Consider the following 24,350-nt stretch of genomic DNA (forward strand, 5'->3'; position numbering starts at 1 on the left):
TTCTTGTGAGCACTTTGGCCCACTGTGCTCTAAGCAGGACCCTGTCCTTGACCATGGTGGTACCTGCTGCATGGTGGTAGCTGTTGGACAGTGCTACCTTTTCTTTGCCTTTGCTCCCCTCCTTGGGTACCACCTAACGCCCTAGCATGTGCACCCAAACCCACCTTAGAGTGGATCAAAGCCAGTCCTGAGACTAGGAGTCAAGATGAAGGGTGAGGGCAATGTAGGCCCTTCAGGTGCTCCTGACAGGCAGGGCCTCCAATTTGTAGCATTTGTGGGACAGTGAGTATCACTCTTGTTTGGAGTATATTATTTTCTTTTAAGTTTTATTTATTTATTATGTATACAGTGTTCTGCCAGCATGCCAGAGAGGGCACCAGATCGCATTATAGATGGTTGCTGGGAATTGAACTCAGGACCTCTGAAAGAGCAGCTGGTGCTCTCAGTGTTCTTAACCTCTGAGCCCTTGGAGACTGTTTTCTGTTAAGACACCCTAACTATTTTATTCTGAGGAAACTTGTGGAGATTTGTCTGCTTTCCATGATTCAAAGCCCTGCTTGCTTGACTCTTGGCTCAAGTTTCTTCTTAGCCTTCTACATTGGAAGAAGTCGTCTAAGTGTAAGGAACTGAGTTAAGAGATGTGTTCTAAGGCTGGAGAGATGGCTCAGTGAATAAAAGCACTGTTGCACAAGTCTGAAGGACCTGAGTTTGCTCCTCAGAACCACAATGGAAGCCAACTTCTTTTTTGGGGGGGCGGGGGTTTCGAGACAGGGTTTCTCTGTAGCTTTGGAGCCTGTCCTGGAACTAGCTCTTGTAGATCAGGCTGGCCTCAAACTCACAAAGATCCGCCTGCCTCTGCCTCCTGAATGCTGGGATTAAAGGCGTGTGCCACCATCGCCGTGCTGGAAGCCAACTTTTTTTTTTTGTTTGTTTTGTTTTTCGAGACAGGGTTTCTCTGTGGCTTTGGAGCCTGTCCTGGAACTAGCTCTGTAGACCAGGCTGGTCTCGAACTCACAGAGATCCGCCTGCCTCTGCCTCCCGAGTGCTGGGATTAAAGGCGTGGGCCACCATCGCCCGGCCTGGAAGCCAACTTCTTAAAGTTGCCCGCTGATTCCCCACCCTGGAGCATACACCTACACAGACATGCGTACACATGCACAAACACAAATAAACAAACAAAAATAAAAATGACTGTCAGTATGATGGCTCAACCAAGTTTGACAACTCAGGTTTAATCCCTGGTATCCACATAGTAGAACCAACTTTTGGGAATTGTCCTCTGGCCTCCATATGTGTGCTGTGACCTGCTTGTGCACATGTGCATGCATGTACACAAAATAAGAAAATAAATAAGTGCATGTAAAATAATGAACAAACAAGTGCATTCTGGATGATTCCTTCAGTCTCTATCCTTTTGCCTTTTCTATAAATACCCCTTTTTATGCAGTCATTTAATTTCTTTTTCAGTTTTGCAGATTTATCTTTACTCTGTGTATGTGTTGTGCAGGCCTAAATATATATAAATGGTATGCATCAGTGTCAGTGTGCCAGTGTTCATGGAGGCCAGAAGAGGCCATTGAAGTCCCTGAAATTACAGGTAGTTCTGAGCTGCCCCATGTGAATATCGGGAACTAAGGTCTTCTGCAAGAGCAGCAAGTGCTCTTGTAATCACTAAGCTGTCTCTCTAGCTCCTAACAAATATTTTTACTTTTTTACTTTTTGTTGGTAGGACAGCACAGAGTCTCCCTATCTAACCCTAGCTGGCCTCAAACACACAGCCCACACAGCCTCCCTGTCTCAACTTTGCAAAGGCTTGGGATTACAAGCAGGTGCTACCATTCCCCAGTTAATATTTATTGAGCACCCACCATGGTGATTGATGGCAAATATATCCGCTTGAAAACATTACAATATACCCAGAAGGGTTTATTTTGCATTTATTTATTTGTGTGTGCACACATGCAGAAATAAGTAGCAACTAGGGAATTCTTTCTATCACATGGATCCTGTGGATAGAATTCAGGCCATCCTGCTTAGTTGCAAACACTTTACCCTTGGCTGAGCCATCCTGCCAGTTCTCCTACCCCTCTGCAGTGTTTGGTCCTGAATATTTTCTGAAAACCTAGAAGTATAACTTTTGTGTGTAGTGGTTCTTGTTCATGCTTCGCACAGTTCTGTCGAGGGAGGGAGAGGAGGAAGTATGGCGACTCTTCCCTGCTCCTAGGGCAGTCTGGAAGGCCATGTGAGCTTTGCATCCGTCAGCATCCTGGTCATGTGTTAAGATTTTCCTGAGAGAGGGTGAATGAACTAAAGGCCTCACCCCATTCCGGCCGTTTAGGCAAGGACTCTTGTAAGATGTTTGTGGTTTGTCCTGACTTTATGGTAAGAGGTATCATGACTCTCACAACAAGCTTGTGCACATATTCTTCTTTTGGAAACGGGAGGCACTAAGGAGCCCCTCCAACCCCTCCCTCTAAGGTTTGTTCCTTGTTTTGTCTCATCCGTTCCCCCTTCCACCATCCCCAGCTTCAGTGAAAAAGTAGGGAGTATTGAGCCGGGAGTGTCCCAGAGTGCTGCAGCAGTAACTGCGTACCGTAGCTGACTCCTTATTCCCATATCTGAACCCAGCAGCCAGCAGTCAGACCCTGTTGTCCTCTGCCATGCGTGCCGCTCAGATGGGACACTCCAAGCCTCCACAAGTCCAGTTTGGAGAGGCCTGAAGTGATCATCGTGTTGAGTTAATTCTCAGGGCAGTCTTGGCCCACACCTTTAGTCCCAGCACTTGAGAGCAGAGGCAGGCGGGTCTCTGTGGATTTGAGGCCAGCCTGATCTGCAGGACAGCCAGGGCTACACAGGGAAACTCTGTCTCAAAAAAATCAAGCAAACAACAACAGAAAGAATCAGTTTTCTTCATCTTTGTCACTGTTAGGGGGCGATGCTGTCCTAAACCTGTTTAAGCCTCTTAAACATATTTGGACCCTCAACATAGCTGGTTCAAATTCTAGAGAGCTTCCTTGCCGACCTAGCAGCCCAGAAGATTCTTGGTGTGTGCACTTCTTTGTGTAAGATTTGAACCCTTTGTGTAAGATTTGAACAGACAGGTCACTGCCCTTTTATGTGTGGGAAACATTCTCTCCTAGTGGCCACACTTTTATCCGTGTACACTGGGTTAGATTGAACCTGTCTCTGTCCCAAATTAGTGTCCTACCCCCCCTCAAACCACCATCAGTCTACACATCCAGCCCCTCAACTCTGTCTCCAGCCAGGTACTGCCTGCCCTGCCTGTCACGCTGTCCTGGAACTCACTCTGTAGACCAGGCTGGCTTTGAACTCAGGAGATTCACCTGCTTCTTGCCTCCCAAGTGCTGGGATTAAAGGTGTGCACCACTATGCCTGTCCATTTTTTTTTTAACGAGTCCAGGAGTTGTGGTCCATCTTAGGCAGGACCAGGTGACTTTGAGGACAGCATGGGACCATTTCAAATATGAACATTGGCATCTTTCTTTTTCTGAGCTATGAGACCTCCTTCCCAGTGTCTTAGACCTGGTGACAGGGATACATTCCATGGGTTTGTTGAGCACTAGACATTGATGGTACTTGGGTAGGGTAAGGAGAACGACTGGACTCTTCCTCAGAGGAGGGCCTAGAATAGGCCAAATTCAGGAGTATGGGGACACCATCTTAGGGAGCTTGGCAGAGGATCACTTTCTGGATACTATGACTACCCCATCCCTTTCTGCCTGGAAGCCAGGGTGGACTGGTATACCCAGGAGGAGGATACCATGGGGGGAAACTGAGGGCTGGCAGAGGTGTGTTCTAAACATGGGGATAACAGTATCACAGCCATTTCTTGATCAACAATACAGTCCGCTGGGCCAGGCACCCAGATTGGAAGTATGGTTAGGGTGTGTGTGTATTGGTAAGTTAGTGTCAAAGAAGACTTGTCCTTTCAGAAAGCAAAGTCTCTTGTTTTAGCAGAATCCCGAGTGCACAGATTGTGGCTGGAAATGGGTGCTGCCTAGCGGCTGTGGAGCAAGAGTGGCTGAGCAAATGCTGGTGGGTGCAGCACTGGCCTGCTGCTTTGACGAGCACGGCCAGACACAGTTTTACTGGAGTAGTGATTTTAGTATGAAAATTGCTGCCATAGTGTGTTTTCAAACCACGCAAACGTGCCACCCCTCATTCCATCACGTTTTGTGTTTGTGCTGCAAATGTCACAAGATTGACAGCTCTTGCTGTGGGTGATGAGGAACTGCAGGAGTCTGAGCTGGGGGGGGGGTGCAGGACCAGCTCTGTCATCTCAGGTAGAAAAGCAATGAGAGAGGGACTTGGTCTGGTACTTTGGTGGCCCAGATACTGCCCCAAACACCCGTTATTCTCCTAACAGTGTAAGTTTTGGACCATCCTTACAAGGTATTGATTCCATTTTTCAGGTGGGAAAAGTTGAGGTATGGAGAAAATGCCCTATGCTACTTGATCATCAAATGGCAGAACATTTGAGGCAGTAGGGTAGTAGCAACCAGGTTTCTATGCCAAGAGCTCTTCTCCTGCCCTATGTTAGTAAGCTAGGTTGTAGGGGGATACTTCCACACCCTGGGAACAAGCTGTACACAGCCCTTCCCCGTAGCATTAGTGTACCTTGATGGTCCTTGCCTGTGTCTGTGGTTGTGCTGGGTGGTAGTGAAGAGACTGCCTCCCTTCCCTGACAAACACCACTCTTGTCTGGTGGGTGGCTGGTGATAGTGTTCGCATCTCTAATCCATTACAAGCCTACCAGTAGCATTACATCTCTCCTCACACAGAATACGAGTACTGGATAAGCAACTAACATGATCCCTTTTGCACAGAGCGCCTGCAAGTTGTTAAGAAATAGGTTTGAAAAACCCAAGAGAAAAGCAGGACGAGATAAAGAGACTCATGTGGTCAGTGACCATGAGAAGATGCTCTCCTAGCATGCAGAGAAACATGCAGCCAGGAGGTACTGCATGCCTTAAACACAGAGCAGAGCCTGAAAGTTCTGCTGGTATATGTGCCCTACCCCCCCCCCCCTCTCTCTCTCTCTCTCTCTCTCTCTCTCTCTCTCTCTCTCTCTCTCTCTCTCTCTCTCTCTCGTGTCTGTATGTATGTACACTTACTGGTTCCACTTTATCCTAATTCAGACCCTTCTGGGCCAGAAAGCAGTGGTTTTGCAGCAGCACCCCTGACCTATTTTATTCTTTCATGTAATTTTTTTTTTTTTTTGAGACAGGGTTTCTCTGTGTAGCTCTGCTGTCCTGGAACTCACTTAGACCAGGCTGTTGGCCTCAAACTCCCAGATCTGCCTGCTTCTGTCTCCTGAATGCTGGGACTAAAGGCATGGTGCCACCACCGCCCGGCCTTTCATGTGTTTTTTTTTATAAAATGGTCTCTTCCTTCAAAACTGAACACACAAGAGCTAGATGTGGGGCTCATGCTTGTAATTCTAGCACCGAGGATGCTAGGTAAGGCAGGATTGCCGTGATTTTAAAGCCAGGCTATTAAAGTGAGCCTGACCTAGAAGGGTCTAAATTGGGATAAAGAGGAACCAGTCAAGTAGGTACACACACACACACACACACACACACACACACACACACACACCAGCCCACTGCCCTAGAGGAGGAAGTAACAGCCTTTTGCAACATTATGCGGGAGTTAGGAGCCAGGTGTAGAGCTGCTGGTGCAAACCCAGGCAGGGGCCAGTGTTAGGAGCACTCCCAAGCCCTTAAAAGTATAAGCAGAAATCTCTGCTCTCCCGAGCTGGAACCGCTACAGCTGCCTCCAAGAAGTCATGAAATCTCAGTTAACAGCGCTGGGATATAGATATTGAAGATCGGAAGCCTGCAGCTTGACCATGGTATCAGAGTCCTGGGCTTGATCTGGCTCTACCACCCACAGGCTGTGCAACCTTGGGCAGTGCACTTTCCTTCTTTGAGCACCACAGTGATCACCTCCAGTAAACTAAGCTGTGGCTTCTTCCCTGGAATCCTGGCAGGCTGAAGGAGACTGGGAACTTCCTAAAAGCTACCTCAGCATAGAGTTTTTTCTATAGGGTCCTTGGTTTGTAGTTTCCTTGGGCAAAGAATCAACAAATTACCATGAGCCAGGTAGGAATTTATTGTCTTATTACAGTAATAACAAAGTCTGAAGGTACTAGGAACACATCTGCCCTTGGCTTATAGGTGACCATTTTCTTCTTGTGTCTCTGTGTGGCCTCAGCTGGCCTCAACTTTCTATAGCTGAGAATGATTTTGAGCGTCTCTGATCCTTCTGCCTTCTGAGCACTGGGATTACAGGTGTGCTTTACGTGGCTGGCTCATTCTTTGCTGGGATCAGTCCTAGGATTTTGCGAATGCTAAACAAACACTCTGCTAGCTGAGTGGCCCCATTGTGCCTCTTTACATTAGCATCCCCTGAAGGTTAGGCCAGATATCCCCTTTTTCTAAGGACACTGGGGTCAGATGCTACTCTGCTCCAGTCTGACCTCATCATCTGAGTAAGCACATGTCCAACAACCATCTTCACAGGTTATGTCTGAGCTCTGTAGGTGGGGCCTCCAATTGGAAGGCTGAAGTAAGGGAGAGGGAACTCGCCTAGGCTGGGCTGCCCTGTGAGTTCACAACCTTTTCTTAGCAGGGAGGCCTTTCACTGCTCATCTGCTGCCCACCAGGCCTCAAGACCCAGTTCGAGCTGGGAAGGCGCAATTTTTCTCTGTTTTGTACACCAAGTCTGAGGTCAGCAAGGTTTCCATGAAGATAGGTGGTCACATAGCAAGTAGGTCCTATATTAGTGGCCTTTTTTGTTCCTGGTGTCAAACACCCGGCAAAAAGCAATTTCGGCAAGGAAAGGTTGATTTTGGTTTGCAGTCTGAGTGTACTGCCTGCCCATCGTCGTGGGGAAAAGTGAGGCAGGACCATGAGGCAGCAGGCCGGCCACATTGTGTCTGAAGTTGAGAGAAAAGGAGAGATGGGGTGCTGGAGCTCAACTCCCTTGCTCTTTATGCAGTCCAGGGCTCAGCTGTGGGATGGTGGCACACATATTTAGGGCGTGCATCTTTCTACTTCAGCCAGTCCAACCTAGAAACTTTCTCACAGCCATGCTCGGAAGTTGGCTTCCTGGGTGATTTCAGGTTCTGTCAGTTGATAATCAGTGCTGGAGGCTGAGTGTAAGCCAGGCTGTGCTCTTCTGCTCTGGGCTCGTGTGGATTGTGCTCCTCTGACTTAGTGTCTCACACTGCCCCTGCCAGGAACTCCTTAAGGGAGAACCTGGTACATAATTCGTGTGTTGCTAAACTTTAATTGAGTTCTGCAAAAAGCACATGAAGAAGTCTCAGAGTGGAGAGAGTCAGGTGATGTTGACAGGGGTTGCTGAGGTCGTGTAGTCTTCCAGGAGAGGGACAGTTCCCCTGACATCCCAGTGACCAAAAGGACAAGGAAGGGGTGGAGACTGTATGGTGAAGGGGAGGAAAGGGCGATCATACGTGAGAGCAGGCAGGGTCAGGGGCGCAGGGGGTCATGAACGCCCCAGTGGGCATGAATATATGTGTCAGTGTGGTGGCAGAGACCATTAGGAAGTTGATGTGGTGGCATAGGTGGGCTATTGGACAAAGGAACCCCATTTTGGAGAGAGTGCTGATACAAAGGCTTGGATCAGTATGAAAGTGGTGGGAATAGGCATTGAGTGCCCTTGCTTCTTTGGCTTGAGCACCTAGGGGCAGATGCTCTGCCATTTGTCTTTGCAGAAGCAATTTGATGAGTTTTGCTACAGTTTGTAAGAAGGCAGTGTCCCCAACCTGGGAACTCTTTCTCTTGATTCCCTGACACCTGACCTGAACACCTGTGTTGGGGGAAGAGCCCTCCAGACACAGCAGTTGCCCCTACCCCAGGGGAGTACATTATATGCCTTCTTTAGAGTGCGGCCTGCCCAAGGACCCTGCTGTTAGCATGCCTGCTGCAGGAAGATGCTCTGCTGCCACCTTGTGGCCAGAAAGAGAATGGCTGGTCTTGGAGGCTCTGGGACAGACAGGCCACACCTTAAGACACGTTATGTATTCCTTGGGAAGCCAGGTGCAATCTTTGGTCTCCAGGCAGAAACTGAATGAGAGCCACCATTTTCTCGTGGATTGTGCAGGTTATAGCAGTCACTGTGCTTACCAGAGCATCAGTAGCTGTACTAGGTGGGGGCCTGTGGGGGTTACGCATAGCCGACCCTCCCCCTCTGCTGAGGAACCAGTGTTCTCTTCCCAGGTGTGTCTCCCGTCTCATCCCTGCCCATGCTGTCCTTCTCTTAATGCCTAGGCTTCTTTGTGCCCAGACACCTCTGTGCAGGGGTCTTGACACCCAGGCTGAACAGGAACAGGAACAGAGGGTTGCTTGGTGCTTGCCTTTTACACACTCTGGCCAGGAAGAAATTGTTTATCCTGACCTAGAATGCACAGTCTGAGAGATTTATTACTAATCCACCAGAAACTTCCAAAGGAGCCACTCAGCCCCTCTGGTACAAATGCAGCCTGGTACTTAAGAGAGCTATAAGGGGCTGGAGAGGTAGCTCAGAGGTTAAGAGCACTGACTGCTCTTTCAGAGGTCCAGAGTTCAATTCCCAGCAACCACATTGTGGTTCACAACCATCTGTAATGAGATGTGGTGTCCTCTTCTGGAGTGCAGGCAGAACATTGTATACACAATAAATAAATCTTTAAAAAATAATAGAAAAGAGAGCTATAAGAAACAGCTGCTCTAAGGAAAGTCTGGTTTTGGTCCTGTTTGGACAGTTCCAGCACATACCTTTCAAGGCCAGCGTATGTGGAACAAGTGTATGAGTGTGCATACACGGCTGGAACCCACACCTCCCAGCTGCTCTCACACCACTATGCAGTCCACCCCTTGGGCATCTTGTCCGCTGTCCCCTTTCGTCCTCAGACACTGGGCCCTCAGCTGCTGCCATGTGCTTGCATTTTCACTGGGTATGGGGGGGCGTAGTGGGCAGTCCTATTCTTTTGTGGAAGCATAGTTTCTATGTGTGGGGCATAGGGGCAGATAGATGAAGGAAGGCAGGGAGCTGTTGAGTCAGGGTTTCTATTGCTGTGATAAACACCATGACCATAAGCAACTTGGGAAGGAGAAGGCTTACTTTGCTTACACTTCCACATCACAGTCCGTCATTGAAGGACGTCAGGGCAGGAATCAAAGCAGAGCACAGGAAGGAGCGTTGCTTATTGGCCTGCTCCTCATGGGTTGTTCAGCCCAGGCCCACCTGCCCAGGGCTGGCACCACTCCACATAGTAATCATTAAACAAGAAAACGCCCCCACAGACTTGGCAATCTTATGGAGGCATTTTCCCAATTAAGAGTCCCTATTCCACCTGATATGATGGTGCACACCTTTAATCCCAGCCCTCAGGAGGCAGAAGCAGGAGGATCTCTGAGTTGGAGGCCAGCCTGGGCTATAAAAAGTGACTTCCAGGACAGCCAAAGCTACAAAGAGAAACCCTGTCTTGAAAACCTGAAGAAGGAAAAAAAAAAAAAAAGATTTCCCTCTTTCCATATGTCTAGGTTTGTGTCGGTTGACAAAACCAAATATCACAGGAAGCTGAAGTAAAAGAGAAAGATTTAATGTTTCCCTGATCCGTAGCTCAGGACGTTTGGCCGACTTAATGTTAGAAGGTGTTAGTCAAGAGTGCTGGAGTGTGTCTGTGTCCCTGGGCCTGCCTGAGATCCTGGCTTCTCTGTGCTAGGAACAGGGAAGCAACTATCATCCTCTCCACTCTTAATAACTAGTCCCACGAGAATGCAGAATGCCCTGGAGATCCAGCCCAGGACTTGAGAGTCTCCAGCTCTCCTTCCTAGGAGCACCTTGATTGGAGAGGCCCTGCCTTCCCAGGCATTCCCCTAACCCCAGCCCCCTCAGGAATGTGCTGCGTTCTTTCATCTGCTTGTTCTCACTAGGACCATGGGATTCTAAAACTGGATGGGACTTGGAGTTGGGCTGGGCTGGGTGGAGGCAACTGGGAGGATGATCCCTTTCCAGGGACTCTCAGTCAAGCACTACCCAAAACTGGTTTCTCCCGATCTGTTCCTGGTGCCAGTGGCTGTCCTCTGGAGGATGGAAGCTGGCTGTCTGGGCCAGGGGGCACAGAGTGGTGCTAATAGTGTCATGTCCATAGTATGGAGCTTTTGCCCATCCTGGGCATCGTGTGTAGCCCACACTACTGATGCTAAAAAGAGATTGGAATTAGGGGTGTTTTAGTTTACAGTGTCAGCTCAGAAAGGTGAGTACCACAACTTGTCACTGCTATCTCCAGGATGTAGCTAGGCAGTGGGGGCTCAGGAGTCTCTCCTGAGCACAGAGGTTTTACCTTTAGATTTTCCTGCTGCCCTTTGGTCTAGTCCAAGCAAAACTTATCTTCTGAGTTTTATAATCTCCAGAGAAAAAGACTTTCTCAGTCATCAACAGAAGCCGCTGTAGCATCAAGCACCTCTCAGCTTTAAGAATGTCAGAGCCTAGCCGGGCGGTGGTGGCTCACGCCTTTAATCCCAGCACTCGGGAGGCAGAGGCATGGGGATCTCTGGGAGTTCGAGGCCAGCCTGGTCTACAAGAGCTAGTTCCGGGACAGGCACCAAAGCTACAGAGAAACCTTGTCTCGAAAAACCAAAAAAGGGGCTGGAGAGATGGCTCAGTGGTTAAGAGCATTGCCTGCTCTTCCAAAGGTCCTGAGTTCAATTCCCGGCAACCACATGGTGGCTCACAACCATCTGTAAAGGTCTGGTGCCCTCTTCCGGCCTGCAGGCATACACACAGACAGAATATTGTATACATAATAAATAAATAAAATAAATATTTTAAAAAAATGTCAGAGCCAAAAACTGAGATATAGTCATTTTGCTTGAAGATAGAAGTCTGAAGCTCAGAGATGACATGAGATTTGCCAGTGTCCTGGCTCAGAATTTGGGCTTCTAACGAGTTTGGCTGATCCTGGGGTCCTTGGTCTTGGTCCTCTCTCTTTGGAGAATGAAGAAATGGCTCACTTTTCTCCAAAACGGTGCTTTGTGTGGGGTGTGCTTGGGGACTGTTATTTATTTGGCCTGTTCTTAATGACAGCTCCTCACCTACCTGCCCAGTCTTAGGAGGAGCCCTGGCTGGAATTTCCTGTTTTCTGAGGGCTCCCAGGGGCTGCCCTAGCAGGCCGACTGCCCTGTGCCGCCGTTCCTGGGTGTTCCAGGCCAGACTTGCCGCCTCTCCTGGTTAGGCTGGCTCCAGGCCCTTCCAGGTCTGGGCTTGCAGGCTCGAGGTGGAGGTGTTGAGGGATTCGGTTGGCCCGCACCAGGTGCCCAGAGGCCGGAGGTCCGTGCGCCCCGGCCGCGGCCCCGGCCCGGGCCCAGCCCCGCATCCCTCGCCATGGGCCTGGGCTTCGCCTGTGGGCCCTGAGCATGGAGCGGGGCTGGCCGCCGGGGGAGAGCTGCAGCGGGGAGCGGCCCGCAGTCTGCCGCCGCGCCCTCAGCGTCTGCGACTCGCTGGACTTGCACTGCTCCCCGGCCGATCGGACCGCCGCCGCCCTGCAGGCCGCCCTGTGCGCCGCGCGCGAACAACCCGCACGGCCGCGGAGCGTGTGCTCCGGAACCCCGGGGTCGGCGCCCTCCGGCGCACGCGGCCTGCTGCTCGGCCTCCTTCGCCCGCGCCACGGCCGTCGGGGCCCTGCGCCCTCGGAACGGCCTGGCTCGCCGGCGCCCAGCCCTGAGCCCAGCCCGGCGCCCGTCCGGCGCAGCCGCGGCCCCGGAGAACGGGCAGCCAGGCCACGGCCCACCAGCATGACGTTCCTGGAGGTGAACCGTCTAGAGCTGGCGGCGACGGAGACACCGGGCGCGGGGCTTGGCCGAACGGGGAGTTCGGGCTTCCTGCGGGGCGCGTCGCTGTGGAGTAGCCAGCGCTGGCAGGTGTTCCGCGGTGGCGGCGGACGCGGCAGCACGGAGAGTCCCCGGCGCGGCTTGTCTGCGCTCAGGAAGAGCTTCAGCTTCCGTCTGCGCCGTGGCCAAGAGATACGGCGCTCCGAGTCGGGGCTGCTTGCCCGGCCGCCCCGCGCGCGCACCCGCAGCGACGGCGACGCCAGCTCTTTGGGTACCTTTCCCAGCCGCCGAGACCTGCTGGGCGCCGACACCCCGTGCGCGCCGCCAGAGCCCGGCCGCCCCCGCGTCGCCGCCAGCCTCTGGAAGCTGCTCACCAGCCGCTTCCGCAGGAGAGAGCCCGCACCTGCGGCGCCGGCGCCTCTGTGGAGCCGCCGGGCAGCCCGGGCCCCGGGGCTCCTGGGCACTTCGAGCGGTAAGGGGGAACGCCCGCCGTGTGCCATGGTGGCCTCTTAAGTTGGAGTCCGGCCGAAAACACTTTGTGTGAGAGCCGGTCTGAACCTACCTGGTAGAGACTGGTGGGTGGGTGTACATTGCCTGGAATAGCTGGGTCTGACCCAAGTGCCCTCGCCGCCCAGGTGGTACGTCTTAGGGTCGTTGAAAGTATTCAGAGGCGATAGCAGTGGCAGAGAATTCCAGGCAGTGGGACTGTCCATAGCATCTTGGCGTGGTGTCCTAGGAGACCTGAAGGACCGGGGTTACAGTGCCACCCTCTTTCTATAGGGTGGATACAGTAAAATATGGCTGGCTGCTTGGGAAAGGAGCTCTAGGCAGGGCTAGAGTTTCCTGAGAGCTGGGACCTCACTCTAGCTGGCTCTGCAGCTGAGGTCAGGGCTGATTGTGAACTTGAATAAGATAGCGCTGTGAAACATCTGTGGGCTGAGCCAGTGAGTGGGAGCTGGGCTGGACAGCAAGCACTGCCCAGACGAAGTCCAGCCCAGTTCTGGCCATCTAGACTTGTTGGGGAATAGTTGAGCACTGGCTGTCAGGTCATGGGCACAGAGTAGCAAGCTTTCCTTCCCAAGGACCTTGTCTGAGTCTAGGGGGCCATTGGTGCTGGGTGTGGTCTAATGAGAGGGAGCCTGGGGGCTGGTCTTCTGCAGAGGCGCTGGGAAGAAGCCCTGGCAGAGCCTGGTAGATGTATCTCATTGGACCTTTACAGTACAGTGCCAGGTGAGGCTCCTCCTTCTTCGCCCTGGCTCAGGAATGTGGTAGGTGGCCCCACCCTGCCAAGGGTGAGCTGTTCCTACTCGCAGGAAGGAGACTGGTCCCCCTTGCCAGGGCCCTGCCTATTTTGGGTCTGGTCTGAGACCTGCTGGAGTAGCCTCTCACCTGGGTGAGAGGCTTCAGGCACCAGGCCAGGTGATGTCATGTGGAATCTATGCCCCTGATGGACCATGAAGAGGAGTATGGGCAGGAAGAGCCTCAGCTCACAGCCTGCCTTGAAGACTGTCTTTGCTCTGTTCCTAGGGAGTTAGGAGTGAGGGGCAAGGTTCTATCAGGACAGTAATCTCCTGTGCCCTTGACTGAGAGAGGGGTGTTGTAGGTGGCCGTGGTGAAGGCTAGGGCAAGTGTGTGTGTACCACCATGGCCCTGATGGAATGGCTCTGTCTTTGCAGACTCATTTGTGAACAGCCAGGAGTGGACCCTGAGCCGCTCTGTGCCAGAGCTCAAAGTGGTGAGTGGGCCCATGGGAGCCTAGAGGCCCTGTGACTGGGTGGGCCAGACTTTATTTAGGTTGTGGGTCTGGACATTGGTTCTCCTGACTTCCAGTCTTTCCTCTCCTGCCTTGCTCCCTCCCTCCTCTGGCGATTTCTGGGCCTCTCTCTACCTTTCCAACCTGCATGTTCCTTCCTTACTCTTAAGCTCCAATCTCACTTTTTCCTTGTGCCTTTCTGACCGCTGATTTACCCATTCCTCTTCTGCAGGGCATAGTGGGGAACCTGTCTAGTGGGAAATCAGCCTTGGTACATCGATACCTGACAGGGACCTATGTCCAGGAAGAGTCCCCTGAAGGTGAGCATCACAGGCTAGGCTACCCTAGAAGCTGGCCATAGGTTGCCTCTTTGTCCACCATTGTATCTATACACACACACACACACACACACACACACACACACACACACACACACACACCCTGTTCCCTTTCTTTACATTTGGCCCTGACCTCCATTCTGTCCTAGGGGGTCGATTTAAAAAGGAGATTGTGGTGGATGGCCAGAGTTACCTGCTGCTGATCCGAGATGAAGGAGGTCCCCCTGAGCTCCAGGTGATGCTCCTGTTGACATGCATGCCTAGTGCCCACGTTCACCAGGGCCAGTGGGGTGCTGACTCTGCTTATCTCCCCAGTTTGCTGCTTGGGTGGATGCAGTGGTGTTTGTGTTCAGCCTGGAGGATGAAATCAGCTTCCAGACGGTGTACAACTACTTCCTGCGCCTCTGCAGCTTCAGAAATGCCAGCGAGGTGCCCATGGTGCTAGTGGGCACACAGGGTGAGGCAGGCCATGCTGTATGGCAGGGTATGGTGGTGGACCAGTGTGAAGTTTCCATAAATAGGCCGTGAGACACCCCTCCCCCCTCCAGTTCCGACTCCTTGCCGAGCAAAGACAGGCTCTTAACTACCGTGGGACCTGTAACCCAGGGTCTTTAATTTGTCAGGCTCTTAACTACCGTGGGACCTGTAACCCAGGGTCTTTAATTTGTTTTTCTCTGGATGATTCTGGAAATCTATGTGATTATTATGTCCATAGTTTTCACTGTTATTATTTATTTATGAAACAAGGTCTCACTCTGTAGCCCAGGCTAACCTTGAATTCGCAATTCTCGTCTTAGCTTCCCAAATCTAGGATTGTAGACATGTGTCATAACACCAAGTCACATCCACATTTGTTTTCATTGAATGGGCATGGACTCATTAAATCATCGGTTTGTTTTTTCACTCAAAAAGGCATTAGTAGGATGAAGCAAGGTCTAGGCACCTGAGGTCTCCATACTCTGTGCACCCCACTTGGCCCTCTGCCTGCCCACCAGTGCATTGCCCTCTATTGCTTAGCCAGCTGAGTGATTCCCCCATCTTCCAACAGATGCCATCAGTGCCGCCAATCCCCGGGTCATTGATGACAGCAGGGCCCGCAAGCTGTCCACAGACCTGAAGCGCTGCACCTACTACGAAACATGTGCAACCTATGGGCTCAATGTGGAACGAGTCTTCCAGGATGGTAACTCAGGATCCCAGAGCTGGGTATAGGGTGGCTCTGTGGCAAGCGACTAATGCAATGTGTATTTGGGGAGCTGCCAAGCTAGGCTTTCAACCCCTCTCTTCAGCCAGTAGAATTGATTTTGCTATTCCCTGCAGTGGCCCAGAAAGTGGTAGCCTTGCGGAAGAAGCAGCAGCTGGCCATTGGGCCCTGCAAGTCCCTGCCCAACTCCCCCAGCCACTCGGCCGTGTCTGCTGCCTCCATCCCGGCTGTACACATCAATCAGGTGCGTCACCTCCCTGTACTCCCTGGCCTGGTGTGTCTGCTTCCCAGCATCTTTGCCTCATCCTCACCCTTGCTCGTCTCTCTCGACTCCTAACCTTGCTTGTGGCTCCAGTTTGGTGTAGCCTGCATGGTTGGCCTTGGTCTGGCCTCTTCCTTGTGGTGACTGCCCCTTATCCCAGTTTCTATGCTGTTCACTCCTCTCTCTTCCCTCCCAACTACTTTAGCTAAGATATCACACATACTCTAGTGAACTCTCTTTAATAGTCTCCTAAGCTACTGCTTAAGGAAACCTTAGCAGGCACGAGAGAAAAGTTCTGCCGTGCTCTGCACTCCTCTTGCTAAGGCAGGCTGGCCCTGTCTTCTCTGATGGACAAATACTTCCACTTGGTTGCAGGTGCAGTGCCTTCTTCCCAGAGAGGAGGAAGTGACTGACAGCCCAAGCCTACTAGGCACTAAGGCTGGCCCTCTGTGCCCTGTGGCAGTGTTTTTATATTAGAAGAGCAGCATATCCTCATGAAGGTGCTTGGATTTCAGCCCCACTCAGAATGCGCAGACTCTGAGCCAGTTCCTGCCATTGCATGTCCTGTCATACCATCTGGACATTTGTCTATACCTGGGCCTATTATTGGGTTAGTGTTTGACCTTTGACGTGTGGGCCAGTGCTTGCTTCCATAGCTGCATACCCTTCCTGCTCTGCTTCACCGCCCTTTGCCGCAAGCCCAGAGTCATCCTCAGTGGTTAATGGTCGGTCGCTGCTTTCCAATGACAGCTTGGCTACAGTGCCAGGACCCTTCTTCTTAGGACTTGTAAGAAAGCACAGGATTCTTAACACTGTTCCTCAGTGAAAAGATGGGGGATAAGGAGGGGACAGAGAAGAATGTCTTTATATCTTTTAAGTGGTACACCTACCTTCACCAACAGGGCTAAGGTCACACTCTGCCCCTTCTCAGTGAGCCTGCCCTTGGGGGACTGCTACGGGCAGGGGTGCATTGCAGTCCCTTGGTTATTACTGTTGAAGATGGGACCTGGCACTCTAATGAGGCCTGATTTCCATGCGCCATCTCTCTGGTCCTGGGAAGACACTTCTGTGGCCTCTGTCTCCATCCTAGAAACATTTCTGGCCTTTTTTTTTTCTTTTCCTCTTCCATTCCCCATCTGCAGCTTATTGTGTGTGGCAGCCTTTGCTCTGTTCTGCACTATACCTCAGACTGTTGCTTTCTGCCATATACTTCGTCAAAGCAAACCTCAGACTGCCAACATTCTGAGAGAACCCAGCCTTCTGCCCCTGATTTTGAGGATTTAGAAATGGTGACCTACTTCCTTGTCCCAGACCACTTGCAAACCATGATGCCACTGTTGGCTCACTTTCAGGCTATGTCCCTGATTTTGGAACGTTAGCTTCTGCCCCAGATTTAGTTCTTAGGTTTGCACAGAAGCATCCCCATCCAATCCCTTCCAGCACCCCAGTAAAGTTCCTCATGGTGGCGGTTGGATTCCATTGGCCTCCGGGACATGCCAGCTCCCTTCAGTACCACCTTTAGGAGTCAGTGACCCTTCTGCTGCCCCCTCCCCAAGTCACACTCTCAGCAGCCCTCTCTATTCTTAGGCCACGCCCCCTGCCCAGGTCACTCTCAGCAGCCCTCTCTATTCTTAGGCCAAGTCCCCTGCCCAGGTCACTCTCAGCAGCCCTCTCTATTCTTAGGCCACGAATGGCGGCAGCAGCGCCTTCAGTGACTACTCGTCCTCAGTCCCCTCCACCCCCAGCATCAGCCAGCGGGAGTTGCGCATCGAGACCATCGCTGCCTCCTCCACCCCCACGCCCATCCGCAAGCAATCCAAGAGGCGCTCCAACATCTTCACGGTACGTGCCCTGTCCTCCTCCATGCCCAGCTGCCATCACTGCGCAGGCAGGGCTGCGCCACCGAGCTCCCGAGCAGGAGGGCAGGCAGCCCCAGGTCAAGAGGATGCAGTCTCTTTCACACTTAGACACACAGGGCTCCTCGAGGTTCCTCATTGGACCCGCAGCATCTTCCAGGCCATACCTCTTGAGCTCAGGAGGGGCTTCCCTCAGACCTTCCCCTGTGCACATGCTCCCCCCCCCCCCCCGTAGCCTCCCTCCCTCCCTCCCTCCCCAAACCATAGAGTTTCTGTATCAGCTTGAAGGGATCTTTGGACTTGTGGCCTAACTTCCCTGACCCCCTTTGATTCAACAGCTAATGAACCGGAGGCCGGAAGGCTGTTTGCCCAAGGCGACACAGAGGGTTAGCTGGCCGAGCTAGAGTCCCAGCCAGGCCTCCCAGTCCGCCTTCCGGCTCTTTTTCCGTTACCCCACTGCCGAGGGGAACATTCATGCTTCCCACCCACCGCTGTGATTGGTTTAACAAAGGCTTAGCCATCTTTTCCTGGGCTTCACCACGCTGCCTCGTGCCTCCCGCTCAGGTTTGTCCTGTCTCCTTGTGAGCTCCTTGCCCTTCCCCACCAACCTCATGCCCCTACCCGGGGTCCACTGAGCCTCCCTGCTCAGGGGCAACCCCTCAGCTCTTTGGTCCCTGAACTTACCACTCCCCATCCCAGTTTTTACACACCATGCCCTCCCTGCCCTGGCTGTGGTCCTTCTGTGGGGCTCTGGCTGAACTGTTCCAGGAGCTGTGGGCAGACAAAAGGTGGGTGAGCAGCCTGTCCCTCTGCATCACACCACACCTCTTTCTGAGAGCCAGGGCTTGGCTCTTGGCCTGGGCCTGTATCCAGCTGGCCAGGGTAGACTTTCTGGACCCTGCCCGGACAGAGCCAGTGCCCCTGGGCCTCTACCCTCCATTCTCACATCTATCCTGCTTGACAAACCTCTGCCCTGCATCCCTCTGTCTGCTGGCTCCTAGTGTGCGCGCTCACTGGCCTCTTTCTGCTGATGGCTACTGCTGCTGTTGTTGGGGCATACCGTGCTTACACAGCTCCAACCCTCCAGACCCACAGCTTCTCCTTTCTGTTCTGTTCCATCCATTGAGATATGCAGAGTCTTGGTGGCTGCCTGCTCGTGTCCACACCTGCTGCTGCTACTGCTGCTGTAAAGCCCTTGGGTGCCTATGTCATAGTGACCACCATTGGTACCCTTCACAGCCTATTCTCCATATCAACATTGTGTTTCAATCATCCACTGCCTTGATTCCATTCTTAACATCCTCCCATCTTCCCCCAGTGGCTGGTTCAGCGTCAGGTCATCCCTGCCTCCCTGCTTGACGTCCTGGCCACAGTACCTTCGGACTCCCTCCCTGTGTACTCTGCTGCCTGCCTGCCTCAACTGTGCTGCCTTGCACCACTGCACCCCTTCTGCTGCAAGCACGGCCTTCCCTCCAGGCCTTTCCATTTTCTCCATCTTCACAGTGGCGACCTTATTTTTTCTTTTCATCGTTTCCATGGTGACCTCACTTGCGCCATTGTCCCTGAGACAGCCTTAAGGCATGTTCAACTCTATGGGTGTATCTTGGGGATTCACCCCATCATTGTTGTTGGGGCCACCCTTCCTTCATTCTTCCTGGAGGAGTTACACCTGCTCCAGGGGGATCCTGTTATGTGCTGCCTGTTCTGTGACTGGTGACTCCTCGCTGGGCATGGTTGTGATGTCCCCAGTCTCCCTTCATGACTCCATGTATTCATTTGTTGCCACTCTTGCCCTGGTTCCAGTTCCCACCCTTCATGGGGAGGTGCCACTCTGGCTCCTGGGATTTTTCTGGTTGTTGGCAGCCCCTTGGCTTACCAGCCTGGCTGGGGGTAGACCTCACCACACTCATCCTGACCAGCAATTCAGTCTGGAAACCCAGTGACAACAGTCCCATCCTCCTTCCTCCCCCTGGGGCCAAAGGGACAGAGGGCTTTAGCCCCCGGAGGGGTCTGGAGGCAGGTGCTGTCTGTGGAGCTGCTGGGCAGCAATTTAATCTTTAGTAATTTTGCCCAGTTCTTCGTGCTCCCCCTGCTGGGCTTTCTCACACATTGCAGTTCCATTCCTTTGTCCGGACCCTGTACCCTTGGCTTCTGACAGCCTGGGAAAACAGGAGGGATGGGGCCGGGGCAGCAGAGTGGTGAACATTCCCTGCTGACCTGGACTGCCGGGCCACAACTGTCCAGCTGTAGCGGCCTCCTGCTCCTCACATCCTCCTCCTCCTCCTCCTCCTCCTCTTCATCCTGCTGCCGCCTCTCCCCAGGCGCCTGGGTCTCTGCCCTCACCAGTGCTGACCGACTTTTGCGGGGCTTAAGTATAACTTGCCAAAATCTTTATTCTTTCGATATTTGCAGATATGTGCCACTGTTTCCAACTTTTCATCAACAAAAAGGCCTTTCCAACTCCTTCCAAATTAGAAGACCAGGTGGTGACACACAGCACCTCTGGACATTCCCCCTGTGCGGGCCGGAGGCGGGCCGGGCCCTGGGACTGCTCTCAGATGAGAAGCGGCCGCCGAGCTCCCCGCTCCAGAGACCCACAGGAACCTTTGTAACTAACCCCACCCCCAGGGAAGGCTAGGAACGCCGGAGCCCGCGCTGGGGGCTGCCGGGGGACCAGGCCCGGCTGGAAGCTGCGCCAGGCTCGCTGAATGGAGAAGAAGGGAGCTCGGCCCACGCCGGCCGGCCAGAGCGACGAGGCCCAGAGGGGCGGGGGCACTCAAGCCCACTGGCCCAGCTGCTCCTGGGGGGAGCTTTCCTGCCCCTCCCCTCCTCTGCTCCTTCCTGCATGGACTTCTGCCGTTCCTGCTCCTGCTCCAGAAGCCGCCGCCACCGCGCTTGCCTTGCCCCTTCTTTTTGGCCCCTCCCCATTTCCTAGGATCCGCATTTGGGTGGACTCTGCCCCAGGAGCTTGGCAGGGTGCAGGGCCTCTTCTGGCCTCTCTCCTCTCTCTCTCCATCCACTGTGCCCCTCGGGCCACACCGATGCACTCGGTGCCATGTGTCTGTGCCGCAAACGAGCACCTGCCCGCTCACTTCTGGACTTTGCTCTCCCTGGTTGTCGTGCCCTGTGCTCCTGGCCAGCCCTCAGCCCCACCGGGCCACCTCTCCTTGCCCCTCCTGTCACTTACACTCCAGCCCCTGGGCTGCGTTCTCATCGCACCCTACGTATTTCATGTCCTTGCTCTTTGTGAGGGGCGGGCCCGGCTCAGTGACCTGTGCTGCTCTGTATGGTGCCGTGTGTAAGAATAAACCCATTGGAATACTCGTGTCTCGGTTCCTTCCCGACCCGCCGCCCAGGCCTGACCCAGTGCTAGGGCTGCCCAGGAGAGGGAGGAGTAGGGGAGGGTGGGGAACTGCAGGCGGGCTGTTCGCCCCAAAAGGCCCCAGACCTCTAACACTCCTCTTCTTTTCTCTTCCAGTCTCGAAAAGGTGCTGACCTGGACCGGGAGAAGAAGGCTGCTGAGTGCAAAGTAGACAGCATTGGTAGCGGCCGGGCCATCCCCATCAAGCAGGTCAGCACTCTGTCTCCTCTTGGCCCAGGAGAGGGCGATTCTGGTCTGAAGCTTGAGGCCCAACAAACCTGGTCCCTAGACAGTTGTCTTCCCTCCTCATCACCACCGGAGGGCAGCAGAGAGCCACTTGCCGCCTTCAGTTGGCTTCCAAACCTGATGGTTCTCTTTGGTACATACAACCTGTAGAGGGGGCCTCCTGGTCTCTGGGCTAAGGAAAAGAGTTGAGGGCAGTAATATTATAAGGGATTGGGCATGGTGGCACATGTCTGTAACCCCAGGACTTGGGAGGCAAAGGCTTAGTTTGTGTAAGGAATCCTGGGGCAGTCTCAGCTACAAGGCATGGCCATGACCCTGTTTTAAAAACACAATCCATGCCAGGCGGTGGTGGCACATGCTTTTAATCCCAGCACTCAGGAGGCAGAGGCAGGCGGAGCTCTGAGTTTGAGGCCAGCCTGGTCTACAAAGCAAGTTCTAGGATAGCCAGAGCCAAACAGTGAAACCCTGCCTCAGAAAACTTAAAACAACAACAACAACAAAACCCACACAAGCCAGACAAAGGAGCGTGAGAAAGAGGCAGTACTGAGGGATGATCCCATCTGGGATTTACTGGTACAGTTCTACCATTGTGAGCATCTCTTGTTATTTTTTCCTTTCTCATCTACTGATTCCAGTTACTGACTGTTGCCCATATGCATATGGGTTTAAGGCTCACTGCTTAGGCAGCCTATCTGGGTTCATCCCTGAAGAAAAGGGGTTCTCCTCTCTCAGTAGCATCCTGTCATGTCCAGAAGACACTGTCTTGGTCATCTGGTTCTTAGAAAGAATCTTTCTGCCCCTTTTTCTGTTGTGTTCCCTAAGCCTTAAGTGTAGGGGGGTTGTGTTACAGATATCCCATGGCATTCCATGTCATTTGTTCTCTGTCAAATGGAAACTCCTTGGGTGGGGTGGGGTGAGATGTATTTATCAAGAAGGCTGTCGCTGTCTGCCCTCTCTACCGCTTTCCGAGTCACTCCCCGAGAGCACAGGTAGTGAAGGCGGCAGTACATGTGTTGAGTAGGAGCTCTGTCCAGCTCCAGCGCTACTGAGTGGAGGGTGACATTTGAGTGTGCAGGCACTGCTAGGAGTTAAGTGTGCCAAATGGACCGTTCTTGGTACTAGAGTGGTACAGATCTTTCGAGTATTTGGTGGCTGCAGAGAGACATGTTTAACCCGTCCAGGGACTTGCGAGTTCATTTGCAGTGTGAGCTATTGGGGGCAGGCCAGTCTGCATCACGTGTTAAGGTGGGAGGGGGTGATTCTGATGCTCTGTGTAGGTGCGTATATAGAAGAAAGCATCCCAGGAGGCTTATAAGGGCCCAGAGGCTAGGGCAGGGAGCCACACAATCCACCCTGTTCTCTCTCCTGCTTTCTCTTCTTCATCCCCGGGGTGACTGAATTTATGTCTGGCAGGGACCATTCCAGTTGGGCCAGTCTGGGGGGGGGGGGAGTCACCTGAGAAGGCTGAGAGATAGAACGGCAGCAGTGAGAGTCCCCCGCCCCCTGACCCTCAGTATGCCAGTGTGTTCCTGTGTTCATAGAATCCCTGGAGTCCTGGGCTTTCTGGTGCACTCTGGATGCAGCCCAGTTACCTGCCTGTGTGGAAGTGGGAGGCTGAAGGTGGCAGGTGCTCTCAGAGTGGTGGTGGTGGTGTTATACACACCCAAACACGTTTGATGAGTGAATGAGAACACTTGTCTCAGCTCCCACTCGCTTTCCTGTCTGGGGGTTGCAGTAGCTGAGGTTGGATTATTTGTTCTCTGAGTCCCCCACATGCAGGGGTGGAGGGAAGAGGCAGTCCTGTCAATTTGCAGCCTGGAAGTCAGGTGGTCACTTGTTTGTTACATTCCCTGATCTTCTTGGAAAGGTCCCTCTTGCATTGAGGCCCTGGTAGCTGTCTGGCCTAGTGTCTCTTTTGTGCTGAAGATGAGGTTGCTCATCTGTGGTCCACCTGCAGAGGTGGGGGGGCTGCCCATTCAGGAGGCCCTGCCCGTGAGGGAGGGGGACTAATGCTCTCCTCAGGTGCACCCTTACACGTCCCTCCTGGGAGTATTCCAAACTCGCCAGCCCATCAGGTCTCACTCTGCCACATTCGTGGTCCCTCCCCTTCCCCGCCCTCCTGTCCCGTGCTCCCCACTTCGGTTCCTTTCCCCTCCCCCTAGCTCCTGCTGGGAGTGGAGATTGCATTTCAGTTGCCATTTGCATTCCCAATCAATCCGGACTCCGCAATTAAGTCGGCTGGCGGAGCTGGGAGGGAGGCGGCGGCGGGAACGGGTCCTCTGGGGGCTGTCGCCTCCGCACCGCTCCCATTCCGCCCCAGATTGCTTCCTGCTCCGTGGTGCGCAGCCGGCCGGCCAGGGAGGGAGCGGGAACCCCGCAGCTTCTCTCCCTCCTGGAACTCGGGCTGGAGGGTGGAGGGTGAGGGCTAGGGTCGCTCTACCGCCCTCTAGCCGGTTGGCGAGCCCTGAGCGCCACGCCCACGTCCTTTACTAACGAGCCTCATTAAGCGGAAGGGAGCCTGGCTTTCTGTTGGGCTGTGAGGGCTTCGCTCCTGAGCTGCCTCTGCAGCAGCCTGACGTCTGACCTCCTTGCCAGGTGGAGGAGGACCTGCGTAGGTCCGGTGGTCTTAAGGCTGCTCTGAGCCTGTCTGTTGTGGATTTTGGATGTTCCTAGCCAGCTGGTAGCACAGAGGGGAGCTGGGCCCGGGGATTAGAGGCAGAGGGTTCAGGTGTGAGAGGCGTAGAACCGGAGGCTGTGTAAGAGGAGAGCCCTGTGATGATGAACATCAAGAAAAGTTGTGAGTCCCTTGGGTCTCCCAGGAGATTCTGCACCCTGCGGTCCCGCCTGTCTTCCTGCTGGTTGTCTGTCCTCAGAGACTGTTTGCCCGTAGGGCCCATTGCTGTGGGCCAAGGAGAGGGAGGGCGTAACTTGGCTCTCTTCTGCTTCTACCTTTCTACTGCTGGCTGGCCGACAGCAGGGACGCTAGCCACAGACACAGACAGTATGACTGAGGAACGGATGGTTTTAAAAAATTATCTCAGAGCCGGGCGGTGGTGGTGCACGCCTTTAATCCCAGCACTCAGGAGGCAGAGGCATGGGGATCTCTGGGAGTTCGAGACCAGCCTGGTCTACAAGAGCTAGTTCCGGGACAGGCACCAAAGCTACAGAGAAACCCTGTCTCGAAAAAACGAAAAAAAAAAAATTTCTCAGGCTGTCTGCCTTCAGAAGCTTCATTTGAGGGTAGGGTCTCACCATCAGAAAGCAGGGTATGTCCTCAGATGCTACGAGTACCTTTGCATCTCCTGCAGTGACATTTGTCTCTTGAAGGTGGCAGGAGGAGAGTTATCAAAGATATGACTTGTTTAAAGTAGGAGCTGGGAACTAAAGCTGTTCAGGCTTCCCCGGTTGAGCACCCATCCTCAGCTTCCAGTTTGCCCCCTAGTGGCCAGGGGTGAGAACACTTGTAAATCCT

The 24,350-nt window shown here is 53.3% G+C and overlaps 1 protein-coding gene across 10 annotated transcripts in view; it reads left to right on the top strand.

Moving 5' to 3' along the window:
- Agap3 (ArfGAP with GTPase domain, ankyrin repeat and PH domain 3) overlaps window positions 1–24,350 on the top strand; it is a 50,952-nt gene that overhangs the window by 10,647 nt on the left and 15,955 nt on the right. For 3 of the 10 annotated variants that reach the window (XM_050123680.1, XM_050123678.1, XM_050123679.1), the window contains exons 2-9: window positions 13,535–13,593; window positions 13,844–13,931; window positions 14,099–14,184; window positions 14,265–14,406; window positions 14,998–15,132; window positions 15,270–15,397; window positions 17,099–17,257; window positions 20,750–20,842. In XM_050123680.1, the coding sequence (XP_049979637.1) occupies window positions 14,385–14,406; window positions 14,998–15,132; window positions 15,270–15,397; window positions 17,099–17,257; window positions 20,750–20,842 (537 nt within the window). In that variant the 5' untranslated portion in view covers window positions 13,535–13,593; window positions 13,844–13,931; window positions 14,099–14,184; window positions 14,265–14,384. Of the gene's footprint in view, window positions 1–11,304; window positions 12,331–13,534; window positions 13,594–13,843; window positions 13,932–14,098; window positions 14,185–14,264; window positions 14,407–14,997; window positions 15,133–15,269; window positions 15,398–17,098; window positions 17,258–17,613; window positions 17,836–19,683; window positions 20,715–20,749; window positions 20,843–24,350 lie in introns of those variants that run through there. The other 7 variants (XM_050123675.1, XM_050123676.1, XM_050123681.1 and 4 more) reach the window with 6 other exon arrangements.

The sequence above is a fragment of the Alexandromys fortis genome, unplaced genomic scaffold, assembly GCF_014885135.2.
Source record: "Alexandromys fortis isolate MF-2015 unplaced genomic scaffold, M_Fortis_MF-2015_v1.1 scaffold_217, whole genome shotgun sequence".
NCBI lineage: Eukaryota > Metazoa > Chordata > Mammalia > Rodentia > Cricetidae > Alexandromys > Alexandromys fortis.